The 15,613-nt window shown below is 51.8% G+C and overlaps 1 protein-coding gene across 2 annotated transcripts in view; it reads left to right on the top strand.

Moving 5' to 3' along the window:
- The first annotated feature begins 1,362 nt into the window (after nt 1-1,362).
- The window catches only part of LOC125543801 (probable protein phosphatase 2C 5), a 30,566-nt gene continuing 16,315 nt past the window's right edge, over nt 1,363-15,613 (top strand). Inside the window, exons 1-6 of one of the 2 annotated variants that reach the window (XM_048707270.1) lie at nt 1,363-1,813; nt 1,902-2,030; nt 2,687-2,789; nt 2,902-3,015; nt 3,940-4,019; nt 4,130-4,183. In XM_048707270.1, coding sequence (XP_048563227.1) covers nt 1,494-1,813; nt 1,902-2,030; nt 2,687-2,789; nt 2,902-3,015; nt 3,940-4,019; nt 4,130-4,183 — 800 coding nt within the window. In that variant the 5' untranslated portion in view covers nt 1,363-1,493. The remainder of the gene's footprint in view (nt 1,814-1,901; nt 2,031-2,686; nt 2,790-2,901; nt 3,016-3,939; nt 4,020-4,129; nt 4,184-15,613) is intronic. The other variant, XM_048707271.1, reaches the window with a different exon arrangement.

The raw sequence follows: 15,613 nt of genomic DNA, 5'->3' as shown, positions 1-15,613 counted from the left end.
ACGCCTTCCACGGATTGATAAACCTTAGGTCATCCACTTGAGGGAAATTTGGTTGCATGGTTTTTATATTCCCAACTACCGATTCCTACTATACCCTATACTTATCCTAAGCAATTGTCTTATATACGTACACAACTCCCATGACTGAGTTAGGGTACGCTTTCCTCCTTTTGTTCTCGACCATGGCGGGCCCAAACGACCTTGTCACCGGCGGCCAGTCAGACTGCTCGACCACGGCAGCAGTTGGACTGCTCGACCACGGCGGCCGCACACCATGTTGCTGGCCGCGCAGACACCTCTTCGATGTTGGACGTGCGCCATGACATCAACGCGGGCGGCAGGACCAACTCCTCGTCTCGATGGCGGTGGGACGCCAAGACGCTTCGGACTGCTCCATTTCGTTGCATTCGCTAACATCAATGCCGGCGAACTCCATGAATATATGTGCATAGTCTAGTTTGGTCGATCGATTCCATTAGTCCCATGCTAATGCTAGCTCTTGATTAGAGTAGTCTGATACTTGGCCAAACTGTTATAGGATTAAAGTTATAGAATTAAACTTGAAGCAGTTTCAAGTTTCAACACATGAATTTCATACACACGGATAACTTGGCTACATCCCAGCGAACTCACGTATGCACGCAAGCAAGCAGTACTTGTACACCTGTACATGCCTACTACAGCGGTCCGTGGGCACTCATTAGGTTCTGAGATGGACAAGCAAAAGCACTCAAATCAAAGCCAAGGAGGCTCAGGTGCCCACAGCTATCCGGTGCCCGCACCGGTTGCAGCAGGGACACGAACATGTTCATGATGTTGAGGTAGAGCAGCAAGGAGCATTCGAAGTGTCTTGGGGCGCGGCCGCTGTCGACGAGCAGTTGGTCCCGCCCCCCGCAACAATGTCTACAATCGCCGTCAAAGAGGAGTCCGCCCGGCCGCCATGGTCGAGTAGTCCGACTGGCCGCCGGCGACGAGGTGGTACGGCGGGACCATGGACGAAAAACCATGGTAGCATGGTGCCGCGTAGCTGCCGGCGACGAGGTCGTTTGGCGCCGCCATGATAAAAAACAAAAGAAGGACAAGTTGCGTACGTATATAATACAACAGCTTAGGATACGTACATGGTACAGCAGGAATGCGTAGTTGGGAATTGAAACTGACGGGAGATGGGGTTCGTGCTTTAAGATTATGAAGGCAATATCACAGCCATCGAAATGGGTCTAACCGGCTGGTGAGAGACCTGGTCTCGTAGAATTTTTTCTGTGCGGACGGTTTTGCTTGCAGCGAGCGACCTAACCACCCAAGAGGCCAAGAGAGCGTCAGCCGCAGACGCTATTCGCCGGGGAATCCACGGTGCCGCTCGCCTCTTATCCCTCCAAAGTCCAAATCCAAACTCATGAGAGAGAGCGGGGGAGAGAGTCGAACGCGAGGAATATTTTCTCAATCGAATAAGTATATCTCGAGAAAGAAAATAAAAATATCACACCACTAGTATGGCGCTGCTGAGCCCGCGTGTTCCGCGGCTGCCGCTCGCCGCCCACTCCGCCGGCGCCGGCGTCGGATCCCTCCTGTGCTGCGGCCGGGTTGCTGCCTCCGCTGCGCGATGCCAAGTGACGGCGTCGGGAAGCGTGGCGGCGGGCTCCTCGTCGTCGTCGGAGCTGGAGGCCATCCGGTGGGGCAGCGCCAAGCTGCAGGGAGCTCGCGAGGAGATGGAGGACGAGGTCGTCCTCCGCCCCGACTCCCTCCTCCACGGCTTCTCCTTCGCCGCCGTCCTCGACGGCCACGCCGGTTTTTCCACCGTCCAGTTCCTGAGGCACGCACGCACCGATCATCTCTTTCTTGAGCTGCAGTGTCGCACGTTTCACGGTCACTTGACCCGATTTTTTTTTTGTGTGTTGCAGGGACGAGTTGTTCAAGGAATGCGCGGCCGCGTTGGACGGGGGCGCGGTGCTTAACACCAAGAATCTCGAGGCCATCACGGACTCGATCAGGCGTGCCTTTGCCACCATGGACGCCAACCTCTCCACCTGGTCAGGCTCTGTAGGATCATTTACCCATTTTAATGGATACAGTCCCCGCATGCCACTGACAGGAAGATCAGTTCACTATGTTTTTTTTTTCGGTAAAGAAAACATGCCACTGGATAATAGTTTTATGAGTAAAAGGTGCTTGAGTTTCCTACTTCCCTTCATGCCATTCCATAAACTGCCTGTTAGTACAGGCTCCATTATGTGTGAAAAGACCATTTTGCTCCTGCATTGCAGATTTGATGCAGTTCCCTCCATGATATGCTAAGCATACAATAGTTCTCTCTATACCACTTTTATCGTGCTATGCCATATTCATAGTGGACGTTTTCTTTTTTTCATTTCTTCGAGCAACGACTTCTCATCAAAGGTTTTTTTAATTATATGTTTTTGGGAAAACAGCAACTTTTATGTGACTTAACAGAGCTCTTCTAAATGGAGGATAACACAACAGCATGAAGGGGATTCAAAACTGTTATCCATTGGCATGTCTTTGTATGTGGTCTAGAGGGAATTGATCTACTTACAAGTGGCATGTAGGGAATTCTCTCATTTCCTTGCATAGCTGTGTTTCGGAGGCTTCCTTGTCCAGTTTCTTACATAGCTATGGAAGTTTTCAGTTCTGACATTTTACAAGCTTCGTTGTTCCTTCTTCATAGGCTTCAGCAAATGGATAAGGAAGACGACTCTGGTGCCACGGCCACGGCCTTGTTTCTGAGGAACGATGTCCTCGTTGTCTCGCACATTGGCGACTCCTGCTTGGTAGTAGCATTTTTAGCAATGTGACATTCAAACTTTATTCTAGATTGACGTTTAATTGTCTGAAAACTTTTTGTTGGTTGGTGATAATAAGATGGCCGACGATTTTGATTAGCAGGTCATATCGCGTGGTGGAAGACCTCAGTCTCTGACAAATTTTCATCGACCATACGGGAACAACAAAACATCCCTTGAAGAGGTCAAGCGGATTAGGGCAGCAGGTGGATGGGTGTGTTTCCTCTTCCATAGTTCTGCTGAATTGCCTTACCTGAACTACCTGGTTCTAATTTTACATAATGGAAGGGCAAGTCTCGTGGCCTCTGATGAACTACTGTAGTTGTACCCTTAAAAGTATCAGGATGCTCTGTGAATATGGGCCGCTTACCATGACATTATCTTAATTCTTTACTCCCACACACAAATAAACATGCTCCTTTTGTCATATAAATCGTTATCTGTTTACCGTATATGGGCAACAATCACACAAAAGTCCTGCTGAAAATCTAGCACATCTAGGAAACTCCTACATTTTGTTGGCAGCCGCATGTTTGTGGTTTAGGGGTACACTGCAAGTTTGAGAGATTTTTTCAAGAAGTTGTTTTTTTAGAGTAGCCTTTATCGAGAAGTTACGTCTACAATACATAGACCACATGGCTAACGAATGCTAGTTGCCACAGGCTTGGTCTCCGACAAATCATCCATTATTTTGCAGCATGATTTCTTCTACAACATTCTACTTTTTCCATTGGATAATACTTGCATATGCATGTCCTTGATATTCCAACGAAAATAGTCAATATTGCTATAGTTTTGCCCCTCTTGTAAATATTTGTGTATTGTTTGATTCATTTGGGGTCCTTGCATCTGTTTCCTGGTTGTGCCGCTGAGTGCCTTCGCATTCTAAGTTAATGATCATAGATTAAGTCATCCTGCTTCCGTAAGAACTAAATATTGCAATAACTGCCATGTTCTCTTTCACTTGGGTGTCATCTTTATGTTGCTTTACAGATAATCATTTTTTTAGTATTAAGCAGCCATACTGTGGTTAGTTTCATATGCTGAGCTCTCTCTAATCAGTGCCTAAAACCTTCAACATGCTAGTCTCACACTTGTGGTGAGTCTTGTTTTAACAAACTCGAACATTGTTTCGTAGATTCGTGATGGACGCGTATGTGGAGACATTTCTGTATCTCGTGCTTTTGGAGACATAAGATTTAAAACACGGAAGAATGAGTTCGTCTCTTCTACTCCCTGCTCTTTTTACACACAATTAAGCACTCCATTTGTCACATTATTCCCAAATAACATTCCTGCTATTTTTAACATCTCGTGGTGTTATGCAGGATGCTAGTAAAAGGAGTTAAAGAAGGAAGATGGACTGAAAAATTCGTTTCACGGTATAGCGCTGAATAAAGTTATGTTCTATGTTATTTTCTTAACTGCCCGTGTTTTCATTTCCTTGTTTTTGTATCAATAAATTAAATTCTCTCAAACAAACCAAGTCAGGCTTTTCTGAAACAATAAGGCTATTTGTTTTAGGAGTGTTTTTGCTTTCAATTATGTGCCAAAACTTTTTTGGGTGGAATATGTCCAAAAACACGCTCTTTAAGTAGTTTCTACTTTCATGCAAAACTGAAACCTTTGTATACTGGTTTCATCTCTAATGGGGGGGGGGGGGGGGGGGGGGGCTAGCAGTTGAATCCGTATCTATTAAGTGCACCTACTTTCAAACGACCTTCCATTTTTCTCCACTGTTGACAAATATAACTGTGCTCCCTTTTCGGCCTCCTTTGGTTCATAGGGTAGAACAATCATAGGAATAGGAAAGTCGTAGAAAATGAGATGGCATGCATCTCAAATCCTAGGAGTAGGAATATGAAAGGAGATGTCCTTTGATTCACATCATAGGATTTATTCCATTGAGTCTAGGCTAATGTTTATTTTCCTATGAAATGTGAAGGATAGGAAGAATTCCTTCATAGGAATAGGATTCTATTCCTACAAACCAAAGGGCTCTAAAGGAATTTTTCCTATAAGAATCATATCCTATGGAATTCCTACAAAAATCCTCTAAACCAAAGAAGACCTTCATTTTTTCCTGGTGGATGAATCTAGTGTTTCCATAATTGGGCAGATTTGCTTGGAATTTTTTTTGGCTTCTATCTTGAACATGTAATTGCTCATTATTCAAAACCTCTCTCTACCATGCTTGATAGTAGTTGCTAATTAGCAGTTGAATCCGTATCTATTAAGTGCAGCTACTTTCCAACGACCTTCCATTTTTCTCCACTGTTGACAAATATAACTGTGCTCTCTTTTCTTTTCCTGGTGGATGAAATGTAGTGTTTCCAAAATTTGGCAGGTTTGCTTGGGTTTTTTTGGCTTCTATACGGCTCATTGTTCACAACCTCTTTCTTAAAGTTTCAATAAAAAAACTCTTGCTTGAAGGTTTGCACGAGATTTTATAGTAGCTCATTGTTTGTTAGACCACAAATGATTTGCTTATCTGAGGAGAGTAAGCTTTCTGTTGAAACATTCTTTTTTCGATTTGATAAAATATTTTATCTGCACCTTGAGTTCTTGTTATAACTGGAATGATCATTTTATGATCAGGGATTTGATGAAAAATTTCCATTATTATGGTTAAAAACTATCCTGAATTATATAGTCTCAATAATTATCTGCTTATTCCCACACATTTAATGTTTATCCAACTTCTGTACATGCTTTTGGTTGCTGCTGCACAGCATGAGATGACTGGTATAATAAGAAACGACATGTCCAATTGTGTACCTTAATATCCTAGAACAAATTACACAGATGACATTACCATGTTAGATGATGAATATTATAGTTTCAACCATAACTCTTGTCATGAAATATCATGTTGCCAAAGTTGAGCCTACTGTGGTGTTGCGGGAAACCACGGCCACCTATGGGGCCAGAGGGCCCCTTGCTGGTTCGGCAGGGGGGACGTCGCGTTGCACAAAGAGCAGACGAGCGTGGGGCAGCGCGGCAGGGATCACACGAGCAATTTACCCAGGTTCGGGCCGCCGTGAGGCGTAAAACCCTACTCCTACTTTGATGGATTGATGGTGGAAGAGTGGTGGTGGAGCGTAGTACACTTGCCCGGCAGGGGCGACAGTGGCTAGGCGAGTATGGGGGTGTGATTTATCCAACCTTCTAACCTCCTCTATGGTTGCTATGGGCCTTTTATAGATTAAGGGGTTACCACAATGGCAAAGTAGTCATTATGCACTGATAAGATAGCAAACAGTGCTATCATACCTAATTCTGCAGGCTGACAGGGCGCATTAAATGCATCTCTCAATCGAATCGTCACGTCATTGGGAGCCCAGCAAGCCTTGCCGGGCTATCTCGCCAGCTCCATGCCTGCTTGATTGACACGTCGAAGGACGGGTGTTATCTGTAGGCATCCCCTGTAGAAAGAGGCTGCCATGTGGCGAATGGCTGTCACTTAGTCACTTTGCAGCTTGACACCGCACTGATTGATGACGTGGGTCGTGGCGGAGTAGTTGGTGAGGTGGTTCTGCCTTCGCAAGTCCGGGCAGGCCCTGCCGGGATGCCTTGGATGTCTTCTTCCGGGGGTGGCCCCGTCCTTGTCGAGCTCGCCTGCCCGGCAAGGGAGGCCTTTCTCCTGGTGGTATCTTGCTTCTCTGGCTTGATCTTGGTCCTTTTGATGTGCATGTTGGTCCTTCTAAGTTCTTGGTTCCTTGTACTCTGGTTTGGGTTGGAGCCTCGATCTTATTCCCGTGCCTGTGCACAGGGTTTGTTACACCGACAGAAGCCTCCGGGCCTGCCCATGCCGAGCGTCGTCAGGGTAGGGCCTAATAAGTGCACATGCGGGGGTGTTGAAGAGGCTGGTCTCTTGAGGTCTTCTTTACTTCTTTATTAATCTTGGGTCCAGGCCAGTTTCCGGTTTTCATGCGCGTCGTGTAAAGGCAATAGTGGTGGGGTCGCCTTGGTAATGGCCCGTGAATGACTTTAACGCATGGGGTAGAAACTGCCAATTCATTCTTCCTACCATGCCCTTATTCTTAGCCACGTATGCGGCATGCATCGCGCGGGGTAGGTAACGGAGACGCGTGGCGCGGAAGATCATCAAGGCGAGGACCCGACCTCTTTGAATTGGCGGAGGAGCACGACGGTCGCCCGTTGAGGGAGCGGCTCCCCTTCCTGACCTGCCTATAAAAGAAGGGGCGAAGGGAGGGCGGAGTCATCCATCCTTGTGCTCCCCTTCCTTTGCTTCCTGCTTCTTGTTGGTCATGCTGAAGAGAAGAGCCTGGGGCCAGCCTTCGGGCTCTTGGTCGAGGCTGGTGTTGCCAAATGCTGGTGCTGGTGCTCAGGGAGTGAGCCTGGTCCTTGCTGAGGAGGATCTCTTGGCTTCTTCGGGGCTCGCCCGGGAGGTAGGGCTGGAGATCATTGTTAATCCAGCACTGCCCCTCCCGGAGGTCTTGGAGCTAATGTTGACGAGAGGCGCGCCTTCCTGCCTGTCAAGGTGGGAAGCGGCGCACCTCGAGCCTCTGGCCGTCTCGGTCGCTCGTCGTCTCCCCGGAGAAGGTGCCGGACCGTTAGGTCGGCACTCCCCAGGGGTGGTGTTGACGAATACAAAGCCAGGGGAGAAGTAGAAGACTGGAGGCAGGCCGTCCAGTCGGAGTACGATAGCACCGACGCGTTCATTTCGTATTGGCGACCTGCTGCCCGTCTGTCTGACTCTTCCCCTCTTTTCCCGGCGCCGTCATCATTGTTTTCCCGGCTGCCGGGGAAAGGCTTGCCCCTCTGGCGCTTCCGCTTCCTCCAGCGGTCTTCAACTGGGCTCCGACATCTTCGTCCGCCGGAGCTTGTGCTGGAGTCTTTCGACCGGTCCCGGACGTGGTGACCAGGGGGTTGCTGTGGCTCCTTCCGTCCTCCTCCTTCGTAGCCTCGCCACTCCCGATCTTGTCAGGCTGCAATCGCAGGCCTTGACAGGATTGGGGTGGCGTTGTGCTTGCGCGCGTCCGACCTCTTTCTCTTCCCACCGCACTACCTGGGACAAGAGGGATAGGGAGAGGAGTTTACAGAGCACTTATCTTTTTTAATCTTAAACTTGTAAGCATTTGCTAAATTTTAATTCAAATAATGTAATCCTTCGAGTCCATGTTTGTGTTCTGTAATGCTTGTACTTGTACTCCGCATGTTAATGAAAAAGATAAACCTTGCCGGGAACTCGTGCATGTATACGTCCATGCAGAGGTGAGATTCCTCTTTAATATAAATAAATGAGTTTCCCCGGTAGGTTTATCCTGCCGGTACCCTTTTGTCTGCCGGAGAACTGTGCCTACCGGGCAAAATACAAAGGGACCAGCCCCTCCTCAGCTTCCTTTGACCAGATGCCATTGCGACCATTTCGACTATCTATATGCATATGCAGGATGCGATCCTATCTATATGCATATGCAAATGAGAATGAATGCAGGATGCGATCCTATCTATATGCATATGCAAATGCTCATGAAATGTTTATGCAGTGCTTTTGAAATGCTCATGCATGCATGCAACTTGGTCGGAGGTCCCACAACGCTTTGTTTATTTTCTCTTGTACAGGGTCATCGCCCTGTACATGGTGTTACATGCAGCTGAGGCAAGACCTGTACAAAAGGGTGGCTGTCGGGCAGGTCCCGACAGCCGCGCCTTACAGGTAGAACTTGCGGAGATGCTCAACATTTCATGAGTTTTGCAACTAAGTGCCATTTCCGGTCTCCAGACGGACTGCGTCAGGTCTGGTGACTCGTATTACCCGGTAAGGGCCTTCCCACTTCGGCGATAACTTGTTTGTACCCTTGGCGGACTGAACGCGCATAAGGACAAGGTCACCTTCCTCAAAACACCGGGCATGAACCCTGCGGCTGTGATAGCGACGCAGAGCTTGCTGGTAGCGTGCAACACACGTAGCAGCCCGGAGACGGTTCTCCTCGAGTAGCACAACGTCGTCACGCCGGTTCTGATCTTGCGCTACTTCATTGTAGGCAAGCACTTGGGCGACCCGTAAATGAGTTTCCTGGGGATAACTGCTTCTGCCCCGTAGACCAGGGAGAAGGGAGTCTGCTCGGTAGTTTGGTTTGGTGTCGTTCTGAGGGGCCAGAGAACTACCGGCAGCTCCTTGATCCACCGCCTGTCGTGCTTCTGCAGCGTATCAAAGGTTCTTGTCTTGAGTCCCCGCAGCACTTCAGCGTTCGCCTTCTCAGCTTGTCCATTGCTTCGGGGGTGTGCCACAGAGGCAAATGAGATCTTGCATCCGAGGGCATGAACATATTGCATGAAGACGCGACTCGTGAATTGGGTACCGTTGTCGGTAATGATCCTTGCCGGAATTCCAGAACGACACATTAATTCTTTTAAGAACTTAATAGCTGACTGGGCAGTCACCTTTCTCACGCCAGTCATTTCTGCCTACTTTGTAAACTTGTCGATAGCAATGAACAAGAATTCAAAGCCTTCGATTGCTCAGGGAAAGGGGCCAAGGATATCGAGCCCCAGACCGAAAATGGTCATGATAGAGGGATTGTCTGAAGAGCTTGGGTCGGCAGGTGGGTTTTCTTGAAATGGAACTGGCAGGCTTCACACTTGGTGACTAGCTCGACCGCATCTTGGAGGGCTGTGGGCCAATAGAATCCTTGCCGGAATGGTTTCCCAACTAATGCCCTTGATTCAATCTGGGAGTCGCACATGCCTTTGTGTATCCCAGCCAGCAATTTCTTTCCTTCTTCTCGGCAAACGCACTTCAATTTCACATCGTTGGGCCTCATTCTGTACAGTGTTATCGACAAACTGGTACATACTGGCCTTTCGGGCTACTCTTTCAGCTTCATCTTGGTCGCCAGGAAGCTCTCCGGTTTGGAGGAAGTGGATAATGTGCCTTCTCCAAGTTGGAGCCTGGGGCTCGACAACAAGGACTAGCGGCACCTCCTCTGCTGCGGGAGCTCATGCCTCATTCGCGGGGTCCATGGGCCCAGCTGAGGGTGCGGTCCGGCAGGCTACGAGGAGTTGTTTCCGGCAGGGTCTCTGCTAGAAGCGAACGGCTCTACCGAGAGAAGCTTATCGGTGTCCAACTTTCTCCTTTTCCGGGCCATTATTGCTGCGGATACGAAGGGCTGAGTGAGATGGAGAACAAAATTCCCTGGTTTCACAGGAAGCTTATGCGTAGCACACTTTGATAGATGATCAGCTATGCTATTTTCCGCACGGGGTACGTGCTCTGTTTGCCATCCGTCAAAGTGCTCCCCCAATCTCCTCACTTCCTCGATGTATGCCTCCATCAAAGAACTTTGGCAATCCTTGTTGACTTGTGTCACCACAAGCTGTGAATCTCCTTGAATGATCAGCTTCTCAATTCTCTATTCTGCGGCAATCCTAAGCCTGGCAAGGAGCTCTTCATACTCTGCTGTATTGTTGGTTGCCTCTTTCGGGCAAAATGCATCTGGACGATGTACTTCAAGTGCTCTTCGGAGGGGGCGACAAGAAGCACGCCAGCCCTTGTCGGTGTACAAAAGTAAGGGTCCCTTTTATACCCCTTTACTTCTGCGCGGACAGTTGCAGCCACGCGCCTGCGGCCACGCTTGGCGAAGAAGAGGAAGTAAAGGCCCAAGACTACCAGAGCAGCGCCAAGCCGAAGGCACGAGAAGCAGAGGGGCGAGGTGAAACTCCCCCGGCAAGGCCCTTGCCGGGGTGGCCTTCACGGCCCCGACAAGTCTTGCCAAGGTGACTTGCCCCACACGAACAAGGCCGCCACCCTCGAGTCTAAGAGTCCCGACGCCATCAACCACATCGGAACCAAGGCTTGGGAGACGTCTCCATGGTGGCATGCAGATCTTTGTGAAGACAAAGGGCCTACAAGGCCTAGATAGGAACCAAGAAACAAGACAACAACAAGACTCCTTGCCGAGGATGCCCACGAGACCCCGGCAAGGCTCCTGCCAAAGATACCCACGAGACCCCCCGGAAAGACCCTTGTCGGGGACGCCCACGACGCCGCGGCAAGACCCTTGCCGGGGCCCCGGCAAGACTCGCGCCAAAGACATCCGCGGGGCCACAGCCAGGCCCCACCTGCCAAGGCTCCACCGCTGTTCCTACACAGCTGCCAGCCCACCAACTAGGCAGGCACCTGTGTGGCGACGTGTGGCTTCCAGGCCAACTCAGCAAGCACCTGCGTGGTGGCATGCATATCTTCGTGAAGACTCTGCCACCGCACCAACTCAGCAGCCAGCCAGTCAGCGTGGCACTACACGCCTCGTCGGCTCGGACGCGCGTTGAAGCCAGGCGAGGCGACGACAGCTGGGACGAGCTTCCTTGTCGTCCCCGATAAAGCAAGAAGGGCACTCGGCAGCGCATTAAATGCGTTTGTCCTACGGTGCAAGGAGATAGACTCGACTACTGTACAACTTCCCACCTCCTGTGTGCCACTGTGGCAGCCCCTTTTGACTATAAAAGGCCCGTGGCGTACTGAGGAGGGATTTGGACTTTTTGGACCCTATGCGCTTTGTAGCTAGTCCAAGAACACCAGATAAACATAAACCAGCAGGAGTAGGGTATTACGCATCACTTGCGGCCCGGACCTGGATAATCCTCCCGTGTTGATCCCTCAAACCCGCTCTTTCCACAACCCCGCACCCGCCAACCGTAGCAAAAGGGATTCTTCGTGATCCCGTAGGTGTCATTTCCTCCGACATTTTTGACGTGCTAGGTAGGGAGAGTAAGCTGTGAAAATCCGGTTTGAAGGTTAGCACACTGACTTCATCATCACCATGGCCCCCAAGAGAAAGGGGATCACAACGATCGGCTTGTCCGGGGCCGGTCCGTCCGCGCCAGCGCGGGCAGGCGGTCGGGTGGCCACGGATGGGCCAGAGGCGTGGCCCGCGAGCATCCACGACATTCTAGCGATCGGAGCCAGGCGAGCGGCGTCGTCCGAATCCGGGACGACGAGCCACACGCCGCTGGGTCCGGGGGTGGGGCCGTGCTGCCCATGGGAGGCGTGGCAGCCTGTACGGCACCCCAGCTGGCACCCGCGCCACGCCCTTCCCAGGCCGCGCGCGATGAGCAACACCGCGATGCCGGATCCCTCGGGCATCACCGCGGAAAGAGCCCTGTGCGCCATTCGCAGGACGAACCAGGCCGGCGTGCGCGCTCAGACGTCGGTGCAGGCGGCGTGCGACCGCGAGACCGCGACAGAGCCCCTTCTAACCCGGTTAGAAGTCGGAGCACGTCACGGTCTACGCAGATCTCGCCGCCGCCTACGCCAGCAGAAGCGCTGGCGCGCGTGCAACTGCTCCTCAACTTCCCCCCTACCGTGGAGAAGCTCGACGAGTGGAGGGCCACCATACGAAGCCTTGTCAGCTTCGCCAACAAAGACAAGCCGCTCCCAACGGGACCCTCACACCGGCGTCCAGACGAACCGGTGCATGCCGACGGTGGGGGACCAGAGACGCTGCGACCATGGTGCACTCTACCCTCCCCCACCCCCACCCCCCCGTGGCCGCAGCAATAGCCACTAGCCCATCGAGCCGACGTCTGTGACAACGTTTCCACAACGTCGTCCGACCCACGAACCCGCCGTGACCAACGTCAAGTCCTTCGGGAATGGGCCCAGGAAGACGCTCGAACTACCATCGAACGACGACGGGAGACGCGCCATCAGTTAGATCGGCGTGCGGGGCCTACTATGGACCACCCGGCGCCGGGGGGCCCTGGCGACCTGCCTTACGAGGTGGGTTGTCCAGCCTTTACCCGAGAGCTGCGGCAGTTTCAGTGGCCCTCCCACCGCACGTTCAAGCCCGATGTTGGCAAGAAGTACAACGGCAAAACCCACCCGTCAGAGTTCCTCAGCATCTACACCATCGCGATGCAAGCTGCTGGAGCTTGCGACGACAAGGTGCTTGCCAATTACTTCCCGTTGGCACTCGAACCCAACGTCATGTCGTGGTTGATGCACTTGCCGGTGGATTTCATTTCTTCTTGGTCGGATTTGTGTCATGAGTTTGTTGGCGCCTTCACTGGAGGCCACCAAGCTCATGGCCAGGCAAGCGATTTGCATATCATCCCCCAGAAGAAAGGTGAAAACCTGCGCAAGTACATACAGAGGTTCAGCCAGGTGCAGTACAACATCCCAGATGTTCATCCCGCCGCTGTCATCAGCGCATTCCATCAGAATGTGCGCAACCGCAAGATGCGTGAAGAGTTGGCGATGAACAAGGTCAAGGATATGGCCGAACTTTATGTTCTGACCGATAGATGTGCTCGAGCTGAAGAGGGGAGGAAGTACCCCGGCGAAGACGCCGGTGGGGAAACCGACTCCACAGATGAAGACACCGCCGCCCCGACAAAGAAGGGCCGGCGCCGCAACAGGAACTGTGCTTGCCGTTGAGGGATCCGGCGAGCCCGGCGCCGCCAAAAAGGCCAAGGCTGACGACCCCGACAAGGAGGTTGCCGGGTGTGCCGCCTGTTTGGCCCTGGCGGCCGCCGGCAAGCCAGGAGGCTCCGACAAGCAGTACTGCAAGATCCACCGCACCAAGGGCCATGACCTCCAGAACTGCCGACAGGTTGAGCTGCTGGTAGGAAAGCAGAAGGCTGAATATGAAAGGCGAGACAAGGAGAAAGGTCAGGATGGTGACGAGGGGTCCGGCAAGAAGCGTGGCGGCCAAGGGGGTCGCCGCGACAAAGATAACCAACAAGAGAGGCCCGCTCGGGGCCGCGACAAGAAAGAGGAAGATGATGATCACGATGAGGACGACGAGTCCGGCGAGCACAAGTTCCAGAAGGCTACAGAGGCCATGTGCGTCGACGGTGGCGCCTCGTTGCACACCTCACATCGCCAGCTGAAGCAGTGGGCGCGTGAGGTCACTGCGGCGGAGCCGTCGTTCGATGCCCAGAAGCCATTGAAGTGGTCCCACATGCCCATCGTTTTTTACACCGAGGATCACCCTGATCGCACAACTGTGGTTGGGTGTTTGTTGTTGTTGGTTTTACCAACAATACGCAACCTCAAGGTGACCAAAGTGCTGGTTGACGGTGGGGCTGGTCTGAATTTGATCTCGCTCGCTGTGATGAAGAAGCTGCAGATTCCTGATGGAGATTTCGAGGAGACGGGCACGTTCCAAGGGGTCAACCCGGGACAACCAAAAGGTAAAATCACGTTGCCCGTTATGTTCGGGGGCGAGCTGAACTACAGGACGGAGAAGATCATTTTTTATGTTGCCGAGATCCCCCTGCCGTACAACGGGATCTTTGGCCGCCTGGCGCTGACCAAGTTCGTGGCGGCGTCACACTACGCCTACAACACATTGAAGATGCTGGGGCCGCTGACCATCATCACCGTCACCTCTGACAAGAAAGACGCGTTCATCTACGCCGACCAACTCTACCGAGAGGCAGTTGCAGCAACTGCCGCCAGGGCACTCGCTCCTGCCGCTGAAGCCCCGGGAAGGAAGAAGGCCGGCAAGACCTCTTGCACCCACTCCGGCAAGCGCACCTCTTCGGAGTGCTTTGCTTCGGTTGAGGACGTGCCGGAGAGCTCCACCGGCAAGAGCAAGAAGTCCAAGGCTGCACCACCAGAAACCAAGAAGGTGTCCGTCAAGGAGGACGGCACGGGCGAGGCTTTCACTATAAGCTCCACCCTCGACAGCAAATAGGAAAACGCGCTCGTCGTCTTCCTGCGGGCGAATGTCGATGTATTTGCATGGCAAGCATCTGACATCCCCGACGTTCCCAGGGAGGTGATTGAGCACCATCTTGCTGTCTGTCCTCACGCGCGGCCCGTCAAGCAGAAGGTCAGGAAGCAAGCTTTGGAGCGACAAGAGTCCATTATTGAAGAAATCAGCAAGTTGGAGGCGGCAGGCCTGGTAAGAGGAGTACTCCATCCCACGTGGTTGGCCAATCCGGTAGTGGTGCGTAAGGCGAATGGGAAGTGGAGGATGTGTATTGACTATACAGACATCAATAAGGCCTGTCCAAAGGATCCTTTCCCTCTGCCACGCATCGACCAGAAGACTCCACTGCCGGGTGTGACCTGCTGTCATTCCTCGATGCCTATTCAGAATACCACCAGATCTTCCTGATGAAGGAAGACGAAGAGAAGACCGCGTTCATCACCCCATGTGGTACGTACTGTTTTGTACGAATGCCTTTCGGGTTGAAGAGCGCTGGTTTAACATTTGCCCGAGCGGTCCAGATTGATTTTGAGCCCCAGCTACATAGAAATATGGAAGCTTATATGGATGACATAGTGGTCAAAACCAAGGATAGGGCCACGCTCGTGCAAGATTTAGAAGAAACATTTGTAAATCTGCGCAAGATCAACCTCAAGCTCAACCCAGAGAACGGTGTGAGGCTGAAGTGCATTCCTCAAGAGGACGGACTAAAGCTGTTGGCGGAGATACATGAAGGTGTATGTGGCTCCCACATAGGGTCAAGGGCCCTTGCCGACAAGGCATTCCGGCAAGGTTTCTTCTGGCCCACAGCCCTCCAGGATGCAGCTGCGCTAGTAACCAAGTGTGAAGCATGTCAGTTCCACTCGAAGAAGCTTCATCAACCAGCTCAAGCCCTTCAAACAATCCCTCTCTTCTGGCCATTCTCGGTCTGGGGGCTCGACATACTGGGCCCTTTTCCCCATGCTGTCGGGGGCTTTGAGTACTTATACGTCGTGATCGACAAGTTCACAAAGTGGCCCGAAGTGGAAGCAATGAGGAAGGTGACAGCACAGTCGGCCGTCAAGTTCTTCAAGGGGCTAGTTTGCCGTTTTGGTGTGCCAAACAGGGTCATCACCAACAATGGCACGT

Source organism: Triticum urartu, chromosome 3, assembly GCF_003073215.2.
Source record: "Triticum urartu cultivar G1812 chromosome 3, Tu2.1, whole genome shotgun sequence".
In the NCBI taxonomy this organism is placed as follows: Eukaryota; Viridiplantae; Streptophyta; class Magnoliopsida; order Poales; family Poaceae; genus Triticum; species Triticum urartu.
This window is presented reverse-complemented; position numbering and strand designations above follow the sequence as displayed.